At 42.5% G+C, this 27,740-nt stretch overlaps 2 protein-coding genes across 2 annotated transcripts; both read left to right on the forward strand.

The window, feature by feature from the left end:
• Positions 1–2,037: 2,037 nt before the first annotated feature.
• On the forward strand, positions 2,038–3,256 carry LOC110367896 (trace amine-associated receptor 13c-like). The gene is made up of 2 exons (XM_021314611.2): positions 2,038–2,211; positions 2,415–3,256. The coding sequence occupies exons 1-2, from the start codon at positions 2,039–2,041 to the stop codon at positions 3,229–3,231; spliced, it is 990 nt and encodes a 329-aa protein (XP_021170286.2). The 5' UTR covers position 2,038; the 3' UTR covers positions 3,232–3,256.
• A 14,692-nt stretch (positions 3,257–17,948) lies between these two features.
• Positions 17,949–21,524, forward strand: LOC118563751 (trace amine-associated receptor 5-like). Its single transcript, XM_036139588.1, has 4 exons — positions 17,949–17,992; positions 18,042–18,204; positions 18,277–18,521; positions 20,145–21,524. Exons 1-4 carry the CDS (start codon positions 17,949–17,951, stop codon positions 20,950–20,952), a joined length of 1,260 nt encoding a protein of 419 aa, XP_035995481.1. The 3' UTR covers positions 20,953–21,524.
• The last annotated feature ends 6,216 nt before the right edge of the window (positions 21,525–27,740 follow it).

The raw sequence follows: 27,740 nt of genomic DNA on the forward strand, positions 1-27,740 counted from the left end.
TTTCTACTCCTTGGAAAGCACCTAATTTCTGTTTCCCGGGTGGAAGCTGCCTCAGATCCTGCTCCGGAGAACCTCTTGCCTCGGCTGAGCCGGCCAGCTCTCGGCCCACTCAGCTGCTTAGGAAGAAAACCTCAGAAAGTCCCTGATCATCCTCACAAGTCTTGGCGTCTACAGAGCGCCGATCCCTGCCGCCGCCCCCGCCACACGAGTGACCGGACCCTGCCCCGCCCCCTCAGACTCTGCCATGTGTCAGCCACCGCACCATCTCCGATCACCAGAATCCACCTAGAACCGACGACTCTGCTTGGCAGCCTCCAACCCCTGCTGCAAGCAACAGCAGCTTCTCAGTCTTTGGTGCTCCGCAGCAGCCGCTCACTCCCCCGGCGAATCAATCATATCACCGCGATTACCACCTCCCGCTGTTACCAGACGTCCAGAGGAGTCACAATACGTATTGAGCTTTATATTTAATAAACTTGTTAAAATCTCGGATCTCTGCCTCCTCGGTGTGTTCTGCATGTGGGTCAAAAGAGTCGGTACCATGACATTCTGTTTATAAGTTTCGTTCTAATAAACAGGAACGCTGCCTTGCGCTTGAATTCAGGTGCGCAAAATTATTTTGCATGTAATTTAAGTGCACACTTTTAAGGGTCATTTTAAGGAACTTGTAACAGCGGGGCTTCAGCTCAGATTCGTTCATCCTGTTCCCTTTAAAGGAGCCCTTTACAAGCTTTATTTATGCATTTTTCCCACCGTGCAGCACACCAATTGGGGGAAAATCTGTCCACCTCACCTTCTCAATCCGGTATCATTAAGTATAAATTATGCTGTTACCAGACTTTACCAAAAAAGTATTTTTTTCCACTGTCACTTTGTGAAAAAGTAGGATGGACAGTTAATCATTGCATCCCTGGATCCACTCATGTCTGCTGAACATCAAGCCGAAGGAAGTATTTATCTTATCTATCTAGTGGCCACGACTTACTAAAGCGTGGCCACAGTTTATCCATCTCCTTGCCACAAATTAGTAAATTGTGGCCACAAATTAGTAAATTGTAGCCAGGAATTAGTAAATCGTGGCCACGACTTAACATCTTTAAAAAAAAATTCTGTCCATGTCACCAGAGGGGATCCGTAACAGAAATGAAAGAGGGCTGTGTTTTTTCTCACCATGATTCGAAAGGTGGGGGGTACATGTCTCAGCCATACCCACCCACGCCCATGTGCCCCACCATTGCTCTAAGACTCATGTCACCAAATGGACCAAATCTTCCTGGATTCTCTTCATTCTTCCTCAGCTTCTATCATCTGCTTTGTATGAGTAAAACCAGATTACTAACTCATATAATTCAATATTCCTCTGATCATTCTTTCCATTTAGCTTTCACTCTTTCCCTCGCTGTGAACCTCAAGCCATGTTAAAGGAACCCCCTGGACCTAGACCTTACCATCAATTCCAAGCTAACCTATAAACGGGCTCCAGACTTACTTGTTTGGGATAACACAAACTTGTACATTTTAAAACATGCTACTTTTCCAATAATAATAATAAAGTAAGTGGCAGTGTTAACTAGTAAAAACAGTTTGCTTGCATTTGAAAGCTGCAAGGAATTTCACTGATTTTACTCTAATCTATAGTAATATGATCTGTTGTGGTGAGGTATCTTAACTCCTTCATTTTTGGTAACAGCATCCAATAAGTTTTGAATAATAAGTTAAAAAAGTAACTTTTCACATTGACCTTTATTAAATAACTGCCTTTTCCACAAACAAATAGCAGGTCCAGAAGGAACCTATTCGAGGTACTTAATAAAAACAGTTTGATGTGTACGGAATGTTAAATATATATAAAAAGTCTGTTGTATGAAAGTAAATATGTTTGGAGCTAACTAAGCTGTTTTAGGATTCTAATAACAGATCTGCTAGATGATCCAAAAGTGACTGAAGGAAATAAGGAGGAGTCAGTTAGTCAACTGATCCTTCTTAACACATTTGTTTGATATCGGCAAGAGGTTCTGGTCTCTGCTAATCACTGAAGATGAAGACTCAGGACAGTGCAGACCTCTGCTACCCACACCTCTACAATAACTCCTGCAAAAAGCCTACATCTCTCTGGACTGAAGTTGTCCTGGTTCAGATCATATTGTCAGTCATCTCTCTGATCACCGTGGCTCTCAACTTACTCGTCATCATCTCAGTCTCCCACTTCAGGCAGATATTTAATTTTATCTTTCTTTCTTTTTAAATCTGATTTATCAAACCTTTGAAACAGATGTTTCTTAACTAATTATTTGTTCCAGATGGAATTAGATTCATAATATTTTTTGGAAATATAGACAATTTGTTATTTTTTACTGTAAAAATTTATTTTTTTGGAGAAAAAGTTTAATAAAATATTTTTCCCTCCCATCCAGGGAGCTCCACACACCGACTAACATCCTCCTCCTCTCTCTGGCTGTGTCAGATTTGCTCGTGGGGTTCATATCAATGCCAGGGGAAATCTACCGAAACACAAGCTGCTGGTTTCTTGGTGATAATATTTGTTTTATATATATTTACTTGTGCTTCATCATCACTGCTGCCTCAGTAGGCAATATGGTGCTCATATCAATTGATCGTTATGTGGCTATTTGTGATCCTCTGCATTACCAAACTAGAGTCACAGGGAGAAGAGTCAAAGTCTGTATCTGTCTGTGTTGGCTCTGTTCAATTGTCTACTGCATTATATTTGTAAAAGATGATCTGATTCAGGTAGGAAAGAATAACTCTTGCTACGGAGAATGTGTGACTACTGTGGACATCATTGTAGGAACATTTGATCTTTTTATAACCTTTATTGCTCCAATTACCATCATCATAGTCCTATACATGAGAGTATTTGTGGTAGCTGTGTCTCAGGCTCGTGCCATGCGCACTCAGGTCACAGCCGTCAAACTGTCTCTTTCAGTTACAACAATAGCAAAGAAATCTGAGCTGAAAGCAGCCAGGACTCTTGGTGTTCTTGTACTGTTTTTCCTGTTATGTTTTTGTCCATGTTACTGCCTTTCTCTTGCAGGAGAAGACTTGTTCAGTAGTACTACTGCATTTGCTGTGTATTATCTGTTCTTCTTTAACTCCTGTATAAACCCGATGATTTATGCCCTGTTCTATCCTTGGATCAGAAAAACTGCAAAACTCATTGTCACCTTAAAGATACTGAAGCCAGGCTCCTGTGAGGCCCAAATATTGTGAAAAAATATTAGAACTTTGCAAAAAGATAAAGAAATTGTTTTCGATAATGCATGTATGCTAGTATTTTATACATCCTATTGTGGCATTTTGGGCATACATGCATCAGGGAAGCTTTGCGGTTCAAGAAGGATATCTGGATTTTGTGTGTGTGTGTGTGTGTGTGTGTGTGTACATGCAGCACGTAGAATTTGGAAAGGTAAAAATAAAGGAAAATTATATAGTGGTTTAATATAGAGTGTAATAATATCTATGAAGTTGATTGCAAAGAAATACTATTTTAACTCTGACTGTATGATTGCTGTTTAGTTGTTTTTACTTAATCTAGTCTAATCACTAATTCTGCTTCTGAAGTCATACAACTGTTCAAAGATCAGATCTCGATTGGTTTAAGAAAATTAACCAGTTCTGTACTTTTGCCAACATATCTATATATTTATAAATATGAAAAATGATTTTCTTTGTCAGATTGATTTTAGTTGACATATAAATGTTCAGCTTTATTTGCTAATATCTCAATATCTTATAATTTTAGCAGGAAATGAAATATGTCTGCAATTTAACAGCTCATGAATAACAAATTATTTTTCTACAAGGACAACTTTTCAATATTAGGATCCCCAGGGGTGTGATCAGTTATGTTAGCTCCCTCAGGATCCTGTTGCACTTTTATATACATAGTTCACACCTAACCTTGTGTTTTTCACCAGTTTAGTTCTGTTCAGTATTTATGTTTGTTGTGAAATCAGCCAATAGGAAAATAACAGTAAGACTCTAAGGCTGAAGCCACAAGGAATGTGAGATTGTTGCCGAATCAGCCCTCTCCAAGTTACTGTCCCCTCACAGCAGGGTGCCCACTCTATAAAGCCTAGCCCCCCAATAAAATCTATGTCTTTCGCCAGCTGTTCTTCTGCACCACAGGAGAGACCCTTTCATCTTTCTCTTTTCCATGGGCCCTCGTGAGGAGAAGATCTGCACTAGAGAGACTTGTAAAGGGACCATGGGCCTGAATGAAGTTCAGAGACCTGCCACATGGGCACAGGCCAGAATCAAAGCTAGGTACAGCCTGCTTTCTTCAACATTGAAACTTAAGCAGCCAACCGCCATGGAAAAAGACTGTTTGTAATCTTTCCTCAGCTTTGCAGGAGAAACGCTGTGCGGAGGCCCTCACGGAAATTTCAAGGAAATCCTTCAGATTCCCATGCTCCACAGGACAAGTGAAGACCACCCGAGATCCAGGAGGTTAAGACATGGAGGTCACAGGCAAAGCTACCTTCAAAACGATGCTATGCTTATGTGTTTTGGGTGTGTTTTAAAACTATGTCAACACCAAGCTAATAGAGCAACACCGGTATCAGCACTCATTCAAACTTTATGGCATGCACGCCTTCCAACATTTATAGACGCCCTCTGCTAGCATCTGTGGTGCCATTTATAACGTTACACAGTCAAAAATTAACAACAGTATTTTGGGATTTATAGCCTGTCAAGATAATAATAATAATAATAATAATAATAATAATAATAATACATTTTATTTCAAGCGCTTTTCAAAAGACTCAAGGACACTGTCCAGTGTTGTGCAATTATACACTGTTTAAAGTTATTTAATGTTTCATAAATAACTCTCTGTCTGTTAAGTATTGTCTCGTGATAATCAGCTCTTAAGCTGATATCAAGACAATGGTTGGAAGGGATGAATTCGAGCACTAGTGATCTTTTAACAGCAAAACCTGCACACACATAGAATATTTTATTAAACTTTATTAAACATTAAAAAATGGTGTTACACAATTCTGTTCCGTCCTCTGCCACTAGGTGGTCCAAGTGCACTGGCTGGACAGACTTGCCCATCTCCACCGCTTATAAAGCTGCGATCTAATCTTGTTTACATGAAATAAGCCTGCTCGCGAGCAGGTTCAAGCTTGCACACATGTTGCTATGACAACAAGTGCAGGATGAGTTTCGAAGAACCAAACGATCCAAGATCATGCCAAATCGTCAACAATCAAATCCAGCTAACTTAGCGATGTACGAAGAATGGACCCCTGGTTCACTGCAGATCTGATTAACAAAAACATGGAATGGAGTTAAAACATTTGCCATGTATTTTAATCCATTCACAATGCAAAGCCCAAATTAAACAAAACATTATTTGTTGAAATAATATTCTGAGGACCGGTTTGTCCTGTAAAATCATTTAATTCAGAATCGCTTGCTGTTGTTTATGCAATTCTACCTCCGCCCGCTAGGGGGCGCTACAGCGATCGTTGCTAACCTGGTTAAAATCTATAGTTATCAAAATTGTCTTGAAAACCGGCATTAATATACCATATTGACGCGGGAGTAAGGCTCATAACACCATCGGAGGATGGCGGAGCAGAACAGTTACGCTTTATGCCTTAAAACGTACTCCTTTTGAAATGTCCGAAACCGGATGTTAGCAAGGCTAATAGCATGTTGGCTAGCGGACGCTCTGCGCTAACAAATGAAAGCTTTTGCTTTATTTTTAGTCCTAATGAGTGGCTGGATAACGTAAACATTAATGTCCCATTAATGTATGAAACCCTTGTGGAGGTAACCTTGTTATAACCAAAGAAAGACATGACGTTCTGGGTTAAGCAGTTCGTTCCACTGACCCAGTTGATATCTTAACTGTATTTAACTGTAAGAAACAATACTGTTGCTGCAGAAAAAGCGTACCCTTCTGGCGACCCCCACTTAAATACTGTATTTGGATGCAAGGCGCTTGAAACAGAAAAGTATACTTCAACTTATTTAATCTACTAAGGACAGAGAAACGGTTACAGACACATAAGCGCTGATGGGCTCTTGATCGGCAAGAAGCCCTGACTTTCCATCTCATCAAATATTATATAGGAATCTAGGTACATACCCATACACTTCCTAACTGTGTCATCAGTGGAGAAAATGTGTCACCTCCGGGGTGTTATCGGATAGATTTGTGCCATATCCTTGTGTCCGGTGCTATTTAAGTGTGGCATGCAGTTCCTGGGTTAAGGGGTCCGTTCCACTTGACCCACTTGATATCTTAATAGAGTTTACACAGGGGGAGGACAACAGGCACAATTCACAGGATATTCATTTTTAAAGTTTGAAAGCAATTTTATAATTCTTGAGGTCATCTGGGTTGACCCCTAAAAGGACAGTTGGGTGATTAATCAGCCTTACTTCACAAAGACTCTTGATAATTTGTTCCTCCCTTTGTTACCAAATCTCCAAACCGGGTGAGTCGGGCCTTCAATCAATGAGATAGGAAGAAGTAACCGGCCACCTGTCAAAAGCAATATAATTTTTCCAGAGCTAGATTAGCTTTAACCTTTGGCTGGATGTATGCTGCAAAGATGATAACACAGCTGAGCTCTCTAACAAGTTTTAATGGTCTGCATTTAACTGCAAAGGTATTCCAGATCAGGGGAGCAAAATGTTCCAACCATCTTTGCTGCTGTGCATCAAGCATTATCAATGTAAATTGCCAGGCCTCCCCCCTTCCTTCCATGTGCAGCAGCTGTGCAATCTCCTCCAGCTGTCCTGCAGCATCAGGAACATTGCTGTCTAACCACCTTTCTGTGAAAATCGCTACACAGCTGTCCATCGTACATGCTGCGATTCTTAACTGGATCTTACATTGGCCAAAACGAGGCTCTGTAGCATTGGTCTGTGTGGGTTGGCTTTTAGCTGAGTGCATAGGCCTCCTTATGTGACCCATTGTTTCCTCTTGTGTTTACACCAGGTGCTGGCTCTCCAAGACAGGGAAAGTGGGGGTTTTGTTGTCCAGGTCAGATCAGGATACATAAAGTCTAGTTATGACAGTTGGTACGATCCATATACTCCAGAGTTGAATCACAATTCCAACAGCTTGTTATGAATTTGGATGGACCCAAAAGACAACCCGAAAACAGGTCAGTGACGCTTTGATGTTTTATTTAAAGGAAAGGTTTGCACAGCCCTTGCTGCGTGCGGCTCACGCTCAGCGGCTGGCAGCTCCTGGTGGAGAGCGGGCTTGTCAGGGTTACTTCTGGTCCCTGAGAGCGGCAGAGTCCATGCAGGATAATCCAAGGCCGTTTGTCCTAGTCCAGTCCGGGTCCGATAGCGGGAGGTCGATTGATAAGGCAGAGGTTTCCGAGGGCAAATCCAAAAGGAGGTTCCAGGTCCAGGTCCGAGTCAGAATCCAGAAGAAGAGACAGTTTAGGGGACAGGCAATCTCAGGTACTCACAGGCTGATTTGGTCAGAACACGGGTGGGCAGTCCGAGATCCAGAGGCTGACAGGCAGAACTCAGGCGGGCAGGAAAATCCAAGAAGGGCAGAGCTGGCTCAAAAACAGGGCAAAAACAGGTCGGGCTTCAGACGGACAGACAGGTTATTCAGAATGGCTGGAAGTTCTCACCGAGATGGCTCGAGACGTTCTGGCACTGGAGGCTGGGAGGGACGGAACCTTTATGCTGGTGGGGTGGAGCCAGAACAGGTGACAGCAATTAGCAGCCCCAGTGCCAGGAACGTTACACAGCTCTTCAAGCACTAATCCAATATATTGGTGAAGTGGTGAAAACACAAACAAAAACACAAATACAAACAAAATGTTATGTTCTTTTAGGGTTTTCTGATTGCATACATTGTCTCAACTTCAATCAGAAACATTGTTCTCATTGCAGTTGATCCCTATGTGATTATTTGTGAGCCCCTGCATTACCCCATTAAAATAACTATGGCTTGAGTCAAATGCTGTATTTGCCTGTGTTGGATCTGCAATGCTTTTTACAGGCTTTTCTTATTGAATAACAAGCTGTTTCAGCCTGAAAGGAATAGTTAATATATTGGACAGTGTGCATTTGTTGCCCACCTTGTTGATGGGACTTTGTAGTTTTTTTCTCAGTGACCGCCATCATAGTTTTGTATGTCAGAGTATTTGTAGTGGCTGTGTCTCAGGCTCTTGCCTTGCGCTCTCATGTTACAGCTGTTCCTGTTTTATCCCTAGTCTAGAAAAACTATTTGTCACTTAGCAGATACTGCAACATGGCTCCAGTGAGGCCAACATAATGTAGACAGTCTGCTAACTGACTGAGATGACTACTCATCTGGCTTGTGTTATGGAAATATATAATCAGTTTTTGTGTTAATCCTGTATTTTCCTTAAAGCAGTAAAGAGTTGCGTAACTCTAAATAATATGGATAAACTGTGTGGCTTGGAGTGAAGAGAGGATGGAGTCTGCAGACTCACTAACAGGCAATAAATTAATTTAATCGTCGTGTGGGATACTAGGCAAAGTGGGAGTCACGTGAGGTTTTATGGGGAACCCTTCAAGATGGTTTACAGTTTGAAAGCTTTTTTATTGTTCTTAATGTTTTTCTTGGTAGAATCCTAAAAACACCAAGTCAATTAATTAAAAGTTAGTTCCTAAGATGACACTGGAATGCGGATCGGTTTTTGCTTGTGAGAACATAAGCACAGATAGAATGAGTGTGTACGCAGCCCCAGACGTCATCCAGTCACTCGGTGAGGGGTGGGCCAGCTATCAAAAAAGGCGCCCCTGGGCGGTTTCGGGCAGACACTACCTTACAATGGACGGGTGGACTCCAGGTCATAAATTCAATTGTTCAAACAGTTATGAACTGATTTTCCACAATTTAATGTATGTGGATAGCTTATTGTGTTTCGGTCATCAAACTGTGTGCAGATAACAGGTTTTCCTGCGCTGCTGGGCGATCATACAGCAAAGAACTGGTTGTAAGTGAGGCCGGCAGTTCCTTTGCCTCTAGGCAGGGGGCGCTCGAGGGGCACCGCTCGTGATCCCAAAATTGTAGAATTTATTTATAAGTTATGGACACTGAGCTATATTATACACCGGAGTGCTAAAAGCCCGCTGTTAGAACGAGTCGCTTTGAAGCCACCAGTCGCCATATTGGTACTGTTCCGTGTTCTCCCCACGGAAAGGGCAACCAAGCGTACATAGGATACTACTCAGTATTCCACATTTGTTTGTTTATTTATTTTTGTTCAAAAAAGGGAACCAGGTAATAAACCTGGAATAATAAGAAATGCAATGTTTCAATTTCCATGTATATACTACAACCAACACAGCTCCCCAGTTCTTTACCCCAATAGCCCAATAACATTAAATAACATTCAAAATACAAATAAATAATAATATTAATATACTATAACAATAATAATAATCCATAATAATCATCATCATCATCATAATTTGCATGTGCATCCAAACATTATGCACTACATTCAAACATTAAGCACCATATTCAAGTCCTATCAAAAGCCTATTCAAAAATGCATGCAGTCTTTCTATGAGCAGGAAACTTGAACTAGAACTACAACTCCCAAAATGCACCGCGGCAAACAAGGAAGTACGTTACCTACGTTAAATCCAGTCCGCGATTCAATTCAAACATTTATAAAGCTAAAGTAAACACGAATGGACACGTTTTTTGCAGCAATGATATAAGTCTAAATGTTGCTTTATGACCCACAGCTTTGCCACTGCGTCAACTTATAACTTTGGAGCATAATGTTATCTTTTAACTGCTTAGATCCACCGGAGCATAGCGTTACCTTTAACATGCAACGGACATAAACAAAGCGATAACATAGCAAGGCGACAGAAGACAACATCAAGCGTACATCGTAAAGACAGACAAGAACATTTGAAATTAAGAGAGCTTACCAAGTGGCTGCACACCGGGTTGAAAGTCATTACAAACTAAGTAAATCTTGCGCTTCCTTTTTATGCAGTAAACACCGGTCCCGTGTCCTCACAGTACACTCCTCTCTTAAAGAGACACTACACTATTGGGCTGCTAAACCTCAAACGTTTCTCCATAAATGTTACTGGCATTTCTAAGTACGTATAGCTCTGGCAGGTAAACATTTGATCACACATGCAAAAAAGAAATAACAAAACTTCACAAATGACAAAACTCCACAGAAAACACAACACCTCCCACTTAAGTTCCTGATCTTATGATCCAGGGAACTTACCAAAATCATTTAAAAGACCCCTTTTTAGTGACACCCTCTTTATATTACATTTTCCACACATTATGTATAATTATTATTTTTTTTTTTTTTATTTTTCTTTTAAGAACCCTCAACTTTGCACAATTTCTATGTGTAAGTGTCTGATGAAGGCACAACTGATGGAGGAGCAGCTTAGTCCAATGTCCAAGTCAATGACATCCCTTTGGCAGGTGTGTGGTGTGCTGCCCGGGTATGCAAGGTATGGGATGTATGTGCACTGTAATTGGCCTGGTGGCAGCGCTAGGTTTGCACCAACCAGCCAACTGGGTTAAGGGTGGTAACAGGGTGACAGGGGCTTGGCCGGTGTCATGGCGGTTTGGGTGGATGAGTTTTGTCCTCCACTGGGAGAAGAACCACCAGTCTTCTCACGTCTCTCCTGATAACCGTCATAGGAAGTGAAGAACTCCTCTTCTTCTGGCCACCCGCCAGGGAAACCGGCAGGCCAGTGCATATTGCAATGTCAGCATCCCTGACAATCCCTTTACTGTCAGGATAAACTGTCAGAATCCGGCCAAGGCGAAACTGACCCCTCAAAGCATTTGGGTCAGCAATCCAGACGAGGTCGCCGACTTTGACGTTCCTCTCTGTCCGATGCCACTTGTGTCAAATGAACAGATTTGGACCAGCTAGTTCCCTCCACTTTGCCCAGAACCGGTCTACTCCGATTTGAATGGCCCTCAGACGACGCCAGGGATGATTCCCTAGGTCAAGCCCTCTGGTGTCTCCTCCAAGCGATGCTCGACCCAGTATGAGGGAGTTGGGTGTTAAATACTCGACCGAGTCGTCCTGTTCTTGAGCTCTGGCATCAATTGGGCATTCGTTTGTCAGGTTGGCTGCCTGATAGAAGAGAGTTTGGAGCTCCCCCCATGTGAGGGACCCTGTAGCTCCTCCGAGGCTCATGAGCGCCCTCTTCAAAAGCTTCACAGCTGCCTCCGCAGCTCCATTCCTGTGGGGAGCATCTGCAGGGTGAAAATCCCACTTCCATTCAGTTCCGTTCTTAGCGGCTACATCTTCTATGGACACAGCCTGCAAGCAAGCCAGATGTTTATGCAGCTCATGCAGAGCCAGCTTGGCGCCAATGAAGTTGGTGCCTCTGTCGGACCATAGTTTCCTTGGATGCCCCCTCAGAGCAACAAAGCGGGAGTATGCTTGGAGGAAACTTTCTGTCGACTGGTCATCGGTGAGGTCAGCATGGACAGCTCTCGAAGCCATACAGCAGAAAACAATGCCCCAGACCTTCTTGCTGGTCCTTCTTTTAACAGCGTCTTTCACCTCGAAGGGGCCAAAAAGGTCGAGGGTTGCATATTCGAATGGGCTTGCTCTTTTGGTACGCTCTTGAGGGAGATCACTCATTACTTGCTGGCACATCTTGGCTCGTTTCTTTCTGCAGGTGACACAGTTGTTCAGTACCTTCTTAACTGTTCTTCGTCCCTGCATGATCCAGGCTTTCCGTCTTGTCCGTAGAAGGGTAGAAGCAGCACCTTCATGGTTTTCTTCATGTGCTTCCCTGGCCAGTAGGGTTGCAAGCCACGACTGGCATGGGATTAGCGGTACAGACACTCTATCCTCATCCCAGCATTGGATTCTCCCTCCGCAGAGCAAAAGTCCTGTCTTTTCCTCCTTCTGGACAACCAGGCGATCAAGGGTTGTGTCACGGAACTCAACACCATCTTGACCTGCGAGAGCTAGATCTTTGAAAGCTGTTGCTCGTTCCTCCACAGACAGGTATGGTCTTGCCTCCCACTTTGACCGAACTGGAGCTTGGCTGTTACCCAGCCAGATTCCTAATACTCGTCTCACCCAGGCGATGGTCCCACACAATCGTGCCAGTGAACTGAACCGCCGGGGGTCCACAAGGTGTACAAGTGCAACACTGGTTGGGCCTGACCATTTCCTGGGCTGGGCTCCTATTGTGACCAGTGCCGAGAATGCCTTCCTCCGAAGTCCCCCGATCTCAGCAACAGAGGGGTTGATCTCTCTGGCAGTTTTCACAGGCCAGTCTGATTCAGGCAACTTCAAAAATTCTGGGCCTTCCTTCCAGACTGATCCTTCAGCAAGCTCCTCTGGGGATGCCCCCCTTGTGATGAGGTCGGCGATGTTCTGTCTTCCTTCAACCCACCTCCAGCTATCTACAGATCCAGCTTTTTGGATTTCTCCAATCCGGTTTGCAAAAAATGTCTGATAGCCATAGCTATCCTTTTGGATGGCTCCCAGGATTGTCTGACTATCGACAAAATGAATCCACTGATCAACCTTGATGTAGCAGTGCTTCTCGAAGTATGTCTTCAGGCGAGAAGCAAAGACAGCTCCACACAGTTCTGCTTTAATGACATCACCTTTCTGGTCTAGAGGGGTGAGCTTGCCTTTTGATTCAACCAGTTTAACTACGACTCCATATTCTGTCTCCCACCGCAGGTAAAGAACGGCGCCGTAGGAAGCCTCACTACCATCGGAAAATGTGATCCCCATTGGGCGGCCTATGGCTCCATGAGGTGTGAGACTCCTGTCGAATCTGAGTTGGCCAAGTCTCGCATACTGCTCAAAAAGTTTTATTGCAGCTTCTCGAGGACGTGACGAAAGAGGGTCGTCCCACGTGTCCTTGGAAAGATGTTCTCTTCCTGCTTCCAGAAAGGCCTCTCTTACAAGCATCACTCCTCGTTGCTTGGCAGGTGAGGCCAGGCCGATGGGGTCATAGAACCCTGCAATCTGACTCAGCAGCGTGCGTCGGGTAAGAGGGTCGGGGGTGCTGCCCCTGATCTCATCCTCTCGTAGTTCCAGACCGGTCCTTATCTTTCCTCACCTCCTTGAGAAGTTCACCGACGTCAGTACACGGAGTTTGTCAGATTCGGGTTCATATCCCAATCCCAATGCCTTATTCTCCTCATTCGGCATCTGGTTGGGGAGTATCAGGGTCTTGGGCTCTGTTGACCTGACATTGCTGGGGTCAGTGGGTTTCTCACTCCTCCCTCTTTGACCCGTCAGGACCCAGGGCTTGAGGGAAAAGCCTCCTGCTTTTAGGATTTCTTCCACTCCTTCGGTCATCCTAACCAGAGTTTGGAAATCATCATGCGATGTTAGGACATCGTCCACACAGCAGTCCTCGGTCAGGATCCGGCACTCTTCAACCATGGACGAAAACTGGGGCAGATTTGCCGTTTCTCTCATGGCAACCTGAGCGATGCATCCGGCAGGCTTGTCACCAATGTTGACCCTGACAACGGCAAACACACCGATTTCATCTTTGGGGTTATCCCTCCAGAGGAATCGATGGAGGTGGACCTCTTCGTCCTTCAGCCACACAGAATTATACATTTTCTTCACATCGCCAAGAGCAGCATACAACCTGCTCCTGAATCTCAACAGGACACCTCGGATTGGGTTGAGGACATCAGGGTCTTTGTGCAGGAGGTTGTTCAGGCTTAACCCTTTAAATTCCTGGCTACTCTTTCAGACTATCCTCACTGGCGTTGAGCTAGAATGAGGATTTGGGGCAACCAAATGGCTGATGTACCAGATTGGGCCATTCCACCCTTCGATCTCTTCCTTCGTGAGCTCGATGGCTGCTCCTCTTGATACCATCTCAAGGATCTGCTCTCTATATGCCGCTTTCCACACAGGTTCCCTTGCTAGCCGAGCCTCGGTCCTCCGGAAGGTTGCTTCCACTGCTCAGCGGTTATCTGGCAGAATTGCATGGTTTACTTTCCATGGGTAGGCCGCATCCCAATGAGGGGCGTCACTGTGTTTATCCGTTAGCACATAAGAGAGGCAGTCCTTTATCTTTTCTAAGTCTCTTTCTTCTCCAAGGGTCATCTCTCTGCCTCCCGGAGGGCACTTGCTGCACTTGCAGCTCCCGCATTTCGGGTCACACGCTGCCCCAATACTATCCCACTTGAACCACTCAAACACCTCCTTGTTTGTGGCAGTGGTGCTGCTGAGGGTCACTTCTTCCATCCTCATTGGGTCCTCACTCAGGTCTTTGGTGTCCACAAGGACATCTTTGTACACCCTTGAGGATGTCCTCATAGATCTTGCAAAGTGAGTTTCAGACTGGTGCAGCGTTAGGTCCACTACCTCGAAGAGACCAGGGTGAGTACCGCCAACAGTTTTGCCCAATGGGCCGTCCCAGAGGACTAGATCTCCCTCCAACTTGAACGGCTGTGGAATTAAACGACCTTCCCTGTGGCTGATCAGAAGATCAATGTTCTCAGGGCGGACCAGCTCTTCTGCAGCAATGTCAGGAAAGATCTTTTGCAGTTGTTGCGGAGTGACAGGCTGACTTATCTCTGCAATACTCTCCAGGCCGTAGCAGAGTAGTTTGTGTTCCATTACCGTCCCCTTGATCGTCTTCACTCTTAGTCGCAGGGAGTATCTCTTGGTTGTGACTGCCGTCGTCATTCCTCCTATTCCGTGGACAATTAATTTGATGCTCTCACCAATCAGTCCAAGGCGCTGGGCAGCGTTGTTTGTTATGTAGTTGGTGTCAGAGGCAAGGTCAATAAGAGTGCCTATCAGCTGGCCTGAGTTAGTTGTCACTTCCAGTAACATCATTATAACTGGGTACTCTTTCAGTCCACCTCCAGCAGTGCAGATTGTGGTTGAGGCTTTGTTGGAAAATGCCTTCCTGAATTCTGCTCTTAGTTCCGGAGTGACTTTCGCTAGAAGTTCTTCTTGCTTGCTGGTCAGCCCTAGGCCTTTTCTCTCCATCCTTTTGGTACCTAGCACCTCGTGGCCAGCTTCTTTCTCTTGAGCGATGGACTTGGGGCAGAGCAGATAGTGGTGAGGCTCTTCTTTGCGACAGTCCATTTTACTGCAGAGGAACTTTGGATTGCAACGGCCATTCTTCAGGTGGAAGCACAGGCACAGATTGCATATTCCATAGTTCTTCAAATGGGCCTTTCTCTTCTGGAGATCCATTTCCCTGAAGACTTTGCAAGCAAACAGCCTGCCAGTGTGTGTCTCATCAGTACAGGCAGTGCACAGGCCCAAGCGTGGCTTCAACTGAGGCGAGTCCCTTTGGCCTGAGGTAGCTTTGGAGAACGCTTTCTTGACTCCTCTTACTGGCTTATCTGCTGGGCCTTTCACTGAGGAGCTTCCCTCTCTTGGGCTTGCCTCCAGCTGATCCAGCTCTTCCAGGATTGCCTCCTGCTTCTTCAGGAAGCGCAGTAAGCAGTCAAAGTGGTTATGTGGAGCAAAACTGTTCACAGACTTGGTTTTGTGCGTAATCCATTTCTCCTTCAGAGAGCTTGGTAGCTTGCTTTCAAGGGACTGTGCTACCCACCGGTTCTTTATGACCTCCTCTTCTCCCAGGATCACAAGGTTACTAAGGGCTCGCTCCACTGCTTGGATCAGCTCAATCGCTTTTCTAGGGTTATCTCCCTTTACGGGGGGTAGGCCCTGAACCTCTTCAGTTATCTTCAGAACGATTTTCGCCTTGTTTCCAAAGCGGTTGTCGAGGCGCCTGAACATTTCATCTGCTGACGCACAGCTGGACAGAACCAAGTCTTTCTTCACCCCGTCGCTGAGACTTGCTAGGAGGTGGAACCTTGTAACACCAGCAGTCCTCTGTGGGTTCCCCAGCTGTTCCAGTTCTTCCCACTCAGCCTTCCACCGATAGTAGTCGGTCATGTCTCCCGAGAATGTGGGCAAGCGTGTTCTTTCAAGGCTGATCTGTGGTCTGAAGCCATACGCCCCGGGATGCAGGCCAAGGGTGTTTTGTGGAGGAGCATATGGAAACACAGGTGCTCTAGGACTGGGTACAGGTGTCACACTGGGGTCTTCAGGGGCTTCTGGGGTCTTTCGGGGCTGCATGCCAGACTCGCTCTGTTCTTCATCAGAACTTGCTTCTTCAACCTCCTCTGTCCATTTCACCTTTCCCCAGCTCCGCACCCAGTCATGTAGTCTGTTGACCAGCTTGTATAGCTGCTGCTTGTAGACTGTTAGCTTAGCTCCAGAGACAAGACCTTCCCATTCAAGCATCTTCTGCTCAAGCATTTTAATTCTCTCCAGTAGACCCTCTCTCAGGACTTGAAAGTCTTCCTCCGGCAACTCCTTAACTTCAGTGTTCTCCACTTCAGCACATTTCTCCTCTGCACCGTCAGCATACAATTTAAGGTCAACATAGGCAAATTTGGACCATAACGTCTCCTTAGCAAGCTGGAGTGTTTCTGTATAGGTGGCAAGGCACGTCGCCATCTTCTCCTCTACATGAGCCACTTCTTTTCTTGCTTCTTCCTCCTCGCCTTCCACTTCTCCTAGTGCATCAACATATTTGAGACCAGTGTCGTGCAATTTTTCAAAGTCCACACCAAGTGCTCTGATCTCGTTGATAAGCAGCCCTTTTTCTAGTAGGTCTCCAGTGAGGGACAGCTTTTTTGCTCTCTTATTGAAAGAGCCCTGTGCTGTTGAGCGCGTTCCTTTTAGGGCTACTAATTCTGCCGAATCCATCTTCCTTTTCCTGCACTGACCGAGGCGCTGCTACACGGAGGGGTCTATTCAGCCTATTCCTCTTCCTTTGGTGCTTTCTTCGCTGGTCAATGCTGAGAGGGCGGTTGCGGATTTAGCTTGACGTGCTCCGGCCGTTGGTTTATTACTGTTCCGTGTTCTCCCCACGGAAAGGGCAACCCAGCGTACATAGGATACTACTCAGTATTCCACATTTGTTTATTTATTTTTGTTAAAAAAAGGGAACCAGGTAATAAACCTGGAATAATAAGAAATGCAATGTTTCAATTTCCATGTATATACTACAACCAACACAGCTCTCCAGTTCTTTACCTCAATAGCCCAATAACATTAAATAACATTCAAAATACAAATAAATAATAATATTAATATACTATAACAATAATAATAATCCATAATAATCATCATCATCATCATCATCATCATAATTTGCATGTACATCCAAACATTATGCACTACATTCAAACATTAAGCACCATATTCAAGTCCTACCAAAAGCCTATTCAAAAATGCATGCAGTCTTTCTATGAGCAGGAAACTTGAACTAGAACTACAACTCCCAAAATGCACCACGGCAAACAAGGAAGTACGTTACCTACGTTAAATCCAGTCCGCGATTCAATTCAAACATTTATAAAGCTAAAGTAAACACGAATGGACACGTTTTTTGCAGCAATGATATAAGTCTAAATGTTGCTTTATGACCCACAGCTTTGCCACTGCGTCAACTTATAACTTTGGAGCATAATGTTATCTTTTAACTGCTTAGATCCACCGGAGCATAGCGTTACCTTTAACATGCAACGGACATAAACAAAGCGATAACATAGCAAGGCGACAGAAGACAACATCAAGCGTACATCGTAAAGACAGACAAGAACATTTGAAATTAAGAGAGCTTACCAAGTGGCTGCACACCGGGTTGAAAGTCATTACAAACTAAGTAAATCTTGCGATTCCTTTTTATGCAGTAAACACCGGTCCCGTGTCCTCACAGTACACTCCCCTCTTAAAGAGACACTACACTATTGGGCTGCTAAACCTCAAACGTTTCTCCATAAATGTTACTGGCATTTCTAAGCACGTATAGCTCTGGCAGGTAAACATTTGATCACACATGCAAATAAGAAATAAAACTTCACAAATGACAAAACTCCACAGAAAACACAACAGGTACTCTCTATTTTTCCCCAGTAACTAGGGAAAATGTTCGCTGCAGCATCGAATAACGAGGATTTCCTCATGTTCAGGTGGGGCTTAAAACTTTTAAAATGTCAAATGCCATTTACTTTTTGTCAGGACTCAGTCAGCTGAGCCAGGCTGTTTTGCTGGCTCTGCCTCTCTCCGCAGGTGTTCCCAGTTGACCGGTGGGCGGGGCACACACGCCGGGATTGGTTCAGCAGCGTCTCGCCACGCTACAAGAACTACGTGCGGACAGCAGGAGGATGTGTTATCAGTCGTGGTATGACTACAGGCCACTATCTCAGTCCCGAGATAGATCTCTTGAGCTAACCGCTTGCTTTGTGTCTCTCAGGCTTCACCCGAGTGCTCTTGTCTTCTCACTGGAGAAGTCCTCTCAACAGATCTCCCTTCGGGGACTCCCTCTCAGGGCTCACCTGTCGCCCCGAGCTCCTCTGGTTCCCCCGCTGTCCCAGATCATCGGATCGGCGACGCTGCTCGGACCCCCGCTCCACCTACGCCCCTCCCCGGTCCCTGGAGCACCTGCCACCATCGTTACATCACGCTGAGTCCTTACCGGTCCGGTCGCCGCACCCGGTGGTAAGCGTACGCACCTCAGATCATTCTCCCCTGAGCCCTTCCTCGTCTAATCGTCTCTCCTTACCTTTCAGTGATTCATAGGGCCTCGTTCCCGTTGTTCCCTCATCACCACTTGGGCTGTCACACCACATCCCTCGCAAAATAAACTGTTAAACCGATCTCTGCTGCCGAGTGGTTTTCTGCATGTGGGCCAAACATTTAAAGCCAGTCATGACGCTTTTATGTTATATTCTAAAACTATCAAGTATTGAGAAAGTCATGTGCTTAAATATTTATCATTTTATTTTTTTAAATATATATACATGACAATATAAATATATAAATAACAATATACAAAAACATATATTTACATATATGTATACATATATATACATATATAAATATACACACACACATATATATGTATATTTAATATGAATAATGTAAAATATTTCAGCACTTAATTTCCTAGCAGATGATAGTGTTAGTACATCCACTGACTGTAGAATTACCTGTGAAACGTTTTCACACAGCCAGAAAACTTCTTGTTGTTGCAACCAAATCCTATGGGATTCTGTGAGAGTAGGAAGTAGCAAGATGGCGGCCAGTGACTTCAGATTTTTGGCAAAATCAGCACTCCAGTGTATTATATAGCTCAGTGGTTATGGATGTATATGCTAAACAAGTAAAGCACTAAAAAGACTCTAAACATACAGCTGGAACAGGACTAATCAAGGAAGGCTTTCCTCCCTGGCAGTGATCTCCATTGAGACTGAGAGAGTTTTAAATCTGAAGAAGATAAAGAGAACTTTTACCAGAAAATGACCGATATTTTTGTTCAGAGAGAGCGCCGCATGTACTTAATTTATAGGTAGAGGTTAGACAGCGATAATTATTCAAGTTTTGTTTTTGCAATAAAATGTGCTTAATGTGGGTTATAGTTTTTAAATGTGTTACAAATGCAGAAATCCATCGTAACTCATAAACTGTTACCGATCAAATGACAAATAATTTAGTTTTATTTTATTTCATCAAAGAATCAATATTTTTTCCATGTCTTTTGGTGATTTGATTTGGCTCAATCAGTCTCCTTCAGCACTTTGCAATCAGTCTACTCTGTAGAGTGTATATATTTGTAAATCTGACTCTGACGATGTCAGTGCCTCACCAGCTATGAACCCTACCGCACGTCACTGGGTAAAAGTGAAAAAAGCTATGTGCCATTTGTATTGAGTAAAGGAGGTGTGGCAGCAACGCCTCACAGAGAACAAATAATCTGATAGGAGGGAGGGTACAAAAATATTTGTTTTACAACAGATGCTGTTCAGAGAGCTGCAGCTGTCCAAGGATGGAGATCCAATACAGAGCTGAACTCTGTTTCCCACATCTCCTCAATGGCTCCTGCAGGAAGCCCACACTTCACTGGTCTGAAGCTGTTCTCCTGAACACTGTGTTGTCCTTCATCTCACTAATCACTGTAGTGCTCAATCTGCTCATCATCATCTCAGTCTCCCATTTCAGGCAGATATTAATTTCCTAGCATAACCTAGAGTTTAAATTTTAGAAATGTGAAGTGTAATTTCTATGATCTGTTCATGATACTGTACTTGATTTGTTACTGGTGTTTTCTCTGTTTCCTTCCAGGCAGCTCCACACACCTACTAACATCCTCCTCCTCTCTCTGGCTGTGTCAGACTTTCTTGTTGGTCTCCTGCTGATGCCTTTAGAGATCTACCGAAACACATCTTGTTGGTTTTTTGGAGATATCATATGTGTTTTGTATTGTTTCCTGATTGTTCACATAGTATGTGCTTCGATTGGGAATATTGTTCTCATTTCAGTTGATCGCTATATTGCCATTTGTGACCCTCTGCATTACCCCAACAGAATTTCTACAGCAAAAGCGAAATGTTTTGTGTGTCTGTGTTGGCTGTGGTATGCTTTCTATAGCATATTCTTTTTGAAGGATGAGCTGATACAACCAGGAAGAATGCATTCCTGTGCTGGCGAATGCTCACTTATCATTCAATATGTAGTTGGAACTATTGATCTAATTTTAAACTTTGTATTTCCAGTTACCATTATCATAGTCCTCTATACGAGAGTGTTTGTGGTGGCTCTGTCTCAGGCTCGTGCAATGCGCTCTCACATTACATCTATCACACTCCAACGTTCATTGAATGTCATAACAAAATCGGATTTGAAAGCAGCCAGGACTCTTGGTATTCTCATTGTTGTATATCTTGTATGTTTCTGCCCATATTATTTTTACTCTCTCATTGAGGTTAATTTTACCAGTACATATGGCAGTTTTGTTGTGTTTTTGTTTTATTTTAATTCTTGTCTTAATCCATTAATCTACACCCTGTTTTACCCCTGGTTCCGTAAAGCTATCAGACATATTGTTTCTCTACAGATACTACAGCCTGGCTCTTGTGAGGTAACACTGTAGTGTAGTCTGAGATTTCTTCAGTCCAAAAAGATTGGAAAGACACTTGCTTTTTATTGTATTCAATACATATTTGTTTAAGATTTTTATTTTGGAATAAGCTTCATCAAAGTATTACAGATTTATTTTAGGAATGTACTTTAGTTTCTGTATTAAATATTTATCTTTAGTGTTCAGTACAATTTGAACACTCAGAATCTTAAAAAAGTAAAAACTTCTTGTAAATATGGAATAACTTATTTAGCACTGATTCATTTTCTTAATCTAAAAAAATACTGGTGGAAAAACAATTGTTTTTAAAAAGGTAACCTTGAATATTTTATATCGGCATTATGTTCCAGTGTCCCAATGTTTGCGTGATGAAAGCCTTATTGCAACTATAAACTGATGATGTGCATCGTCCATATACACACTATGTATAATTTTGAAAAAGAATGGAAATGACAATGTGATTTAAATCAACTTAAAGTTGCTTATTGTTTTTATTTTAAGCCAGTCTATGCCTATGCCAATTGTACAATTACTTTTTTCCCCCCAGTGTCCTGTCTAGCAATGTGGCAATAAGAATTGATGTCTTAATGCCAAATAGAGCTCGACAGATTTTGCTTTCACAAGTGGAGCAAACAGCTACATTTACTTTAACAAAATCAACTTGCTAAACTGGACCGGCATTAGCAAGTGTAGCAAACAAATGTAAACTTTAATGCTATAAACCAGTGTGAGAATTGTAAAAAGAAAAAAAACAAAAACATTTGCACATCCAAATCCTTGGGTGTTCGCAATGGCAAAGTCCATGTTTTCCTTAAATACTTTGTAAGAAGTTACAAGTGGGAGTTTTAAGCAGTTTTTACATGTGTTGGCCTTGGGGAACATTGGTTTGGAGGACCATTCTTCACTGCCCTCATGGATAAACTCAATTGATGGTGCCGGGGAAAAGCAATTGGTGGTATCTAATTTGCTCCAGTAGAAAATGAAGGGATGTTTTGAAGCTTAGATGATCCTTCTTCATCTGTGGGGAAAAAAAACATTAAGGTACAAATTAGCCATTTTCTGTTCAAAGTACATAAAGTAGATGTAGTAATAACTACACCTGTGTTGTACACCTGATATATTAAAGAATTATTTTTGCTCTTTAACAATGTATTATGGGAAAACCTGCTCAGTCATATAACTTGTCACTTGTTTTTGAGTTCACATAAACTAAGAGCAACATATATGCTCGTGCTAACAACATGTGTTATTTTGTTATAACTTGTTTTAACTTGTGGTGGGAACCTATGACAATGTGTTGTGGGAAAGACTGATTCTGCATTCCTTATTTTTTGCTTATATTTGCTGTATTCTGAGTGCGCTCATATTATTTTGCTTCGCACACTGCTGAGATGCTGGGAACGGTTTCTGTTTTGGAAACGTGTTTTTAGGAAGCAGGGCAGCTGTGGAGGGAGAAATGGCCACTCTCGCTCCACATCTGACTCTTTGTTTACAAGTATATAAAGAGGAGACTGCCCTCAGCCCGGTGAGTCTGCTGTGAGTTCGTGTGTGGATACCAGCATCGTGATCGCTGATCTTAACCTAGGATTGAGGGCTCCCAGTTCCATGTCAATGGTAAGGGCTGATTCTGAGAATCTGTTGAGCGTCACGCCTGTTTGAAAGCTTGCTGCTTTAAGTGCTTGCTACTTTGCGTGTGTGAAGAGCTTGCTGTTTTGTGTATGCTGTATTCTGTGGGGAACAATAAATGTGGGCATTATTATTATTCTAACAGAACAGTGTTTGTCCTTATTTGTGTATGTTGTTGATCTCTCCCGAACCTGAAATAAAAATTTCATAAAACAACACCTAACTAGTAAAACCGAATGTGTACATCTACCAAATGAAAACACATCTCACCTTTTCTTCCTCACTTAACAATACCATTTAAACTTTTTAGGTCAGTTAGGATTACCTATATTTTCATATTTTAAGTTTTGTGAACTATTTTGTTTATTAATTTAAATAAGCATTATACACAATTTGTAAAAGTCAAAATGATTACTTTGAAAGTTCTAATGGGTCGATATAGAACATTTGACTGAATTGGAAGCACACCTTTGGCTGTATTTTTGGACAACACCTCAAACACAATGCTACCTTATGTATCATCAAGCCAAAAAAAAAGAATAATAATATAAATATCGCCAAGATAATTTTGGAGCTCTCTAAGTCTGTCTCTTCCTTAGGTACAACTTCAGATCCCTGAAGGTGCCACATTAATCCGTTTAATGACATGCACTCTTTAAAGTTATTTTTTTTAATATACTCATTATTTCACGTTTTTCATATCAATGAAACATACATCACACATAGAACTAGGGGCACTGATACATAGGTAAATAAAAGATAAAAGATAAAATATTACAAGACATTAAGCTTGATTATGCTTCCTTATTCTTGCATTTCAGCCATTTAGACCAGTAGTAATCCCTCAAATTTGGAAGAGCCAGACCCCCTTGCTCCCTATTAATTTCAAGTGTTTTAAATTTTATTCTTGGTCTGGACCCAGCCCAAATAAATCTTGAGATCAGCCTATCCCAGGCATGAAACTGTGCGCTAGAGATTCTAACAGGCAATGACATGAAAAGGTATAAAAAAACGAGCGAGCAGATTCATCCTCACTATTTCCAATCTAGCTGTGAAATCCAATTAACCTTGTCCAGGCTGCCAGATCTTTTTGTATAGTTTCAGTAAGACTACCAACGTTCAAATTAAATAGCTCATCCAAATCTCGGGAAATAAATACTCCAAGATATTTTAGCTTTTTGGAGTCCCATTTAAGACCATAAGTCTTTCTTATAGATTTACTACGGGAATTAGCGGCAGCATTACTTTGGGGAGAGTTATATTTGGATTTTGCAAGTATGTGATTACATCATCTGCGAAAAGGCCGATTTTGTGTTTTATATTAGCAAAACTAATACCCTTTATTCCATCATCCTCTCTAATGGCCTATGCCAAGGGTTCAATGAATATTGCAAAAAGCGATGGACTTAGACAACAACCCTGGCGGGTTCCTCTGTATAGTTGAAAGCTGTTAGTAAGGTGTCCATTAATTTTTACCCTGGCCCGTGGTTCATCGTAAAGTGACCGCAAGCAACTAATAAACTGATTATTAAATCCCAGATGCTCAAGCACCTTATATAAAAAAGCCCAATTGACCCGGTCAAAGGCTTTTTCTGCATCCAGGCTAACTAATGCAACGCTAAGGCCCTGCTTTTTAGCATGGTCTATTACATGTAATGTTCGTCTTATGTTATCATGAGTTTGTCGGCCTTTGAGGAAACCTGTCTGGTCTTCGTGTATTATATCTAACAAGTAATGTTCCATTCTCCGAGAAATTATTGACGTAAACATTTTATAATCAACGTTCAAAATTGAGATTGGGCGATATGATTCACAGTATTCGATGTTTTTTCCTTCTTTAGGGAGGACAGATATTATAGCCTCTTTCCAAGATGGGGGAATCTCAGCTCTGCTCAATGTCCAGTTTAAAGACTCAAGTAGGACAGGGGAGAGCTCCTTTCTGAACATCTTGTACCATTCATTTGGAAACCCATCATTACCTGGGCTCTTGGTATTTTTCAAATGTCCAATAATTGTATCTAATTCTTTCTGGGTAATGGGGGCAGATAAAGCTTCATTTTGGATTAGTCCAATCGAAGGTAGGTCCAAGGCTGCCAAGTAGTTGTCAATGTCATTTATGTTAACTGATTCTGGGGGAAAGTATAATGTTTTAAAATAGTCTTCAAAGGTCTTATGTATTTTATCCATGTCACAGGTTAAGTTACCAGTAGAAGATTCTCTAATTTTGGTAATCGAATGCTTCGATTCATGTTTACGAAGTTGTTTGGCTAAGATTCGTGAAGCTTTTGGGCCTGATTCATAAAATGTTTGTTTGGAGAATCTTAATTTTTGCTCTAGCTCCTCAAGTATCATTTTGTTTATATTGTTTTTAGTTTTTGTTATTTGTTCTGATACTTCCGCATTGTTAGTCATTTGCTGTTTTAATTCTAATTCCCTCAATGTTTTTTCTAGTTCATTGTATTTTAACCTTTTTAACTTTTTAAGATAGGCAGTTCTAGAAATTAGTCTTCCTCTCATTACTGCCTTGACCGTGTTCCAGACTAAAGTGGGCTTCACTTGCCCATTGTTATTGTCTTTTATACATTCCGTTATTTCTTTTCTAATCTCATTTGTGGTGGTTTCATTATTAAGGATACCTATGTTTAAGCGCCTTAGTGTAGTCTTAGGCCTTTTAAACAGACCGATGGACAAATAGATAATATTGTGGTCCGAAACGTCAGAAGTTCCAATTGAGCATTCCTTCACTTTAGATCTATCGATAGTATTCATCAGAAACAGATCGATCCTGGAATGGACTTTGTGCGTAGAAGAATAATGAGTAAATTCTCTCTCTTTATTGTGAAGAACCCTCCAAACATCAAACAGGCCCAACTCCCTGATCAAGATATTTAGATCTTTTGACCTGCCAGTTTTTTGTTTTTTATGACTTGTTGTATCTAGAGCATAATTAGGAATTGTGTTCATATCTCCAGCACAAACAAGAACTCCTTCGCTAAATGAGATAATGGTGTCAAAAAACATTTTTAAGAAGGTTCTGTCGCTCTCTGGCGGAACATATAGATTGACAATTGTGACCACAGAGTCATCGATTCTCCCCTTTATGATGACAAATCTGCCCTCTTTGTCCCTCTTCTCAGATATCAGTTAAAAATTCAGTGAGTCAGAAATAAGGGTAACTACCCCCCTCTTTCTACTATTTCTACAAGAGCTGTAAAATGTGTTTGAGTAACCAAATGACTTAAACTTATGTTCTTGTTTAGACAAATGTGTCTCTTGTAAAAGAGCTATTTGTATCCCATCTTTCTTTAATTTAGCTAATACCCTTTTTCTTTTAACTGGACTGCCCAGTCCGTTTACATTTAAGGAAGCAATTTTTAAATTATATGACATTAATATGTAAAGAAAATTACCTTGAATGGATTGGCCCCAGAACACAGACATTAACACAAACATTAGTAAAGAAAAACGAAATCCAACTGACTTCCAAGATGAGAAAAAGCTCTCTCTTCCCATTCTTGACCCCGTTGGTGGATCGCGGGTTAAACCTCTTAAACGGAGAGGGCCCGAAAAGGACAGTAAAAGCACCTTTAGGAAAAAACATATTCATCCTATTAGTCCAACGTAAAAAAATAAATCAGTGACCTCTCCCACGGAGTGGAAAATCAATGTCCAGCCAGAAAAAAAATAAAAGAGAAGAAATGAATTACGTTACATCATGTCGATCAGCCTAGTTTCACTCAGACATGCTATGCTGGAAGTTCTGCAGTTTGTTCTTCGCTCTCAGTGCCACCGCAGCACCGCCGTTGTTGCCAGCCCAATAGCTCTCGAAGACTCAGCTCCGCTCTGGAACCGCTGTCTGCTGTCGCCGGCTCCTCCGCCTGGATTCCACGTTTCTTCAGCTCGTTGTGGGCTTCCAGAGCGCTGGAATATGTGCGGGTCCCTGCATCCCAGTGGATCCTCATGCTGGTAAACGGTGTTTGGAAGCGTATGCCTTTTGCCTTGAGTGCTTTTTTAATAGTGTTGTTTTCTCGGCGCTTCTTCACTATCTCAGGTGCATAGTTGTGATCGAAGTGAATATGCGAAGAGCCCACCTGGATCTTGCCTTTTTTCTACACTTCTCTTAAGATCTTTTCTTTTGTGAAGAATTCCAGAAAGTTAACAATAAAAGCCCTCGGTGGTGAGTCGGGAGGAGGTTTACTTGCCAGAGTGCGATGGGTGCGCTGTATTTTCAGATCAAAGTCCTCCGTTAATTGTAGCTGGCTTCTCAAAAATGTCTCAATATACTGTGTAGTGGAGTTCCCCTCCTGACCTTCTGGCACCCCAAAGACACATACATTGTTTCTTAGGGATCGGGATTCTAAATCAAGCACTTTGAGCTGCGTTTTCCTCTGTTGTTCGATGCAGGAGCACAACGCCTCGGTCGCCTCTTTTGCCCAGTTTTCCACTTGATGAATGCGGACCTCCGCCTTGTCGACCCGCTCCGTCAAGCTCTGCATCTCGCCGGCGATGCTGTCCATCTTACCATTAATCTCAAGCCCCAATTGGTCCATGTTATGTTGAAGCTTTGCATTGTCCCCCTTCAAGACAGTCTTCAAGTCGTCTATAGCCTTAAGTATCTCCGCCGAGTTCATGTTGGTTCCGGTACTTTCAGCTCCCGAGTTAGCCGCGTTGTCGCTAGCTTGATTCAGTCGTGTGCTAGCTTTAGTGCCCGAGGCAAATTTATTCTGGTTTTTGGGCATCTTTGTTGACTTTTTATGACTCGATGTGTTTCTCTTCCCATTCGTAAATTAGTTTGTCGTAACAGTGAGCTTTGAACGGGATTTTCTTGTGTTAAAGTGGGAGAGAGGTTCTCACACGTCCGCCTACTCCATTTACTTCCGGAAGTCCCCTCTTTAAAGTTATTTAATGTTTATTAAATAACCCTCTGTTAAGTATTGTCCTGTGATAATCAGCTCTTAAGCTGATATCAAGACAATGGTTGAAAGGGATTCATTTGAGCACTAGCGATCTTTTAACCTGCACACACATAAAATAAAGCAGTGACAACTTCTTTTTAAGTTCAAGAATTTAATAACAGAAACAAAATGAACATCCAGAGAACATCACTATGTAATGTCGTTTATCTGAATTAACAGAATAATTCAATCAGTAAATCCTCTCTACTAGGCTAGTGA

Source organism: Fundulus heteroclitus, chromosome 7 (assembly GCF_011125445.2).
Source record: "Fundulus heteroclitus isolate FHET01 chromosome 7, MU-UCD_Fhet_4.1, whole genome shotgun sequence".
NCBI lineage: Eukaryota > Metazoa > Chordata > Actinopteri > Cyprinodontiformes > Fundulidae > Fundulus > Fundulus heteroclitus.

Excerpts from the sequence above, each read along its gene's own strand:
- LOC110367896 (XM_021314611.2), top strand. The coding sequence starts at position 2,039 with ATGAAGACTCAGGACAGTGCAGACCTCTGCTACCCACACCTCTACAAT. Across the intron at positions 2,212-2,414 it reads ATCTCAGTCTCCCACTTCAG|GGAGCTCCACACACCGACTA; the intron begins GCAGATATTTAA and ends CCTCCCATCCAG.
- LOC118563751 (XM_036139588.1), top strand. The coding sequence starts at position 17,949 with ATGTTCGCTGCAGCATCGAATAACGAGGATTTCCTCATGTTCAG. Across the intron at positions 17,993-18,041 it reads GAGGATTTCCTCATGTTCAG|GACTCAGTCAGCTGAGCCAG; the intron begins GTGGGGCTTAAA and ends ACTTTTTGTCAG. Across the intron at positions 18,522-20,144 it reads TCCGGTCGCCGCACCCGGTG|GCAGCTCCACACACCTACTA; the intron begins GTAAGCGTACGC and ends GTTTCCTTCCAG.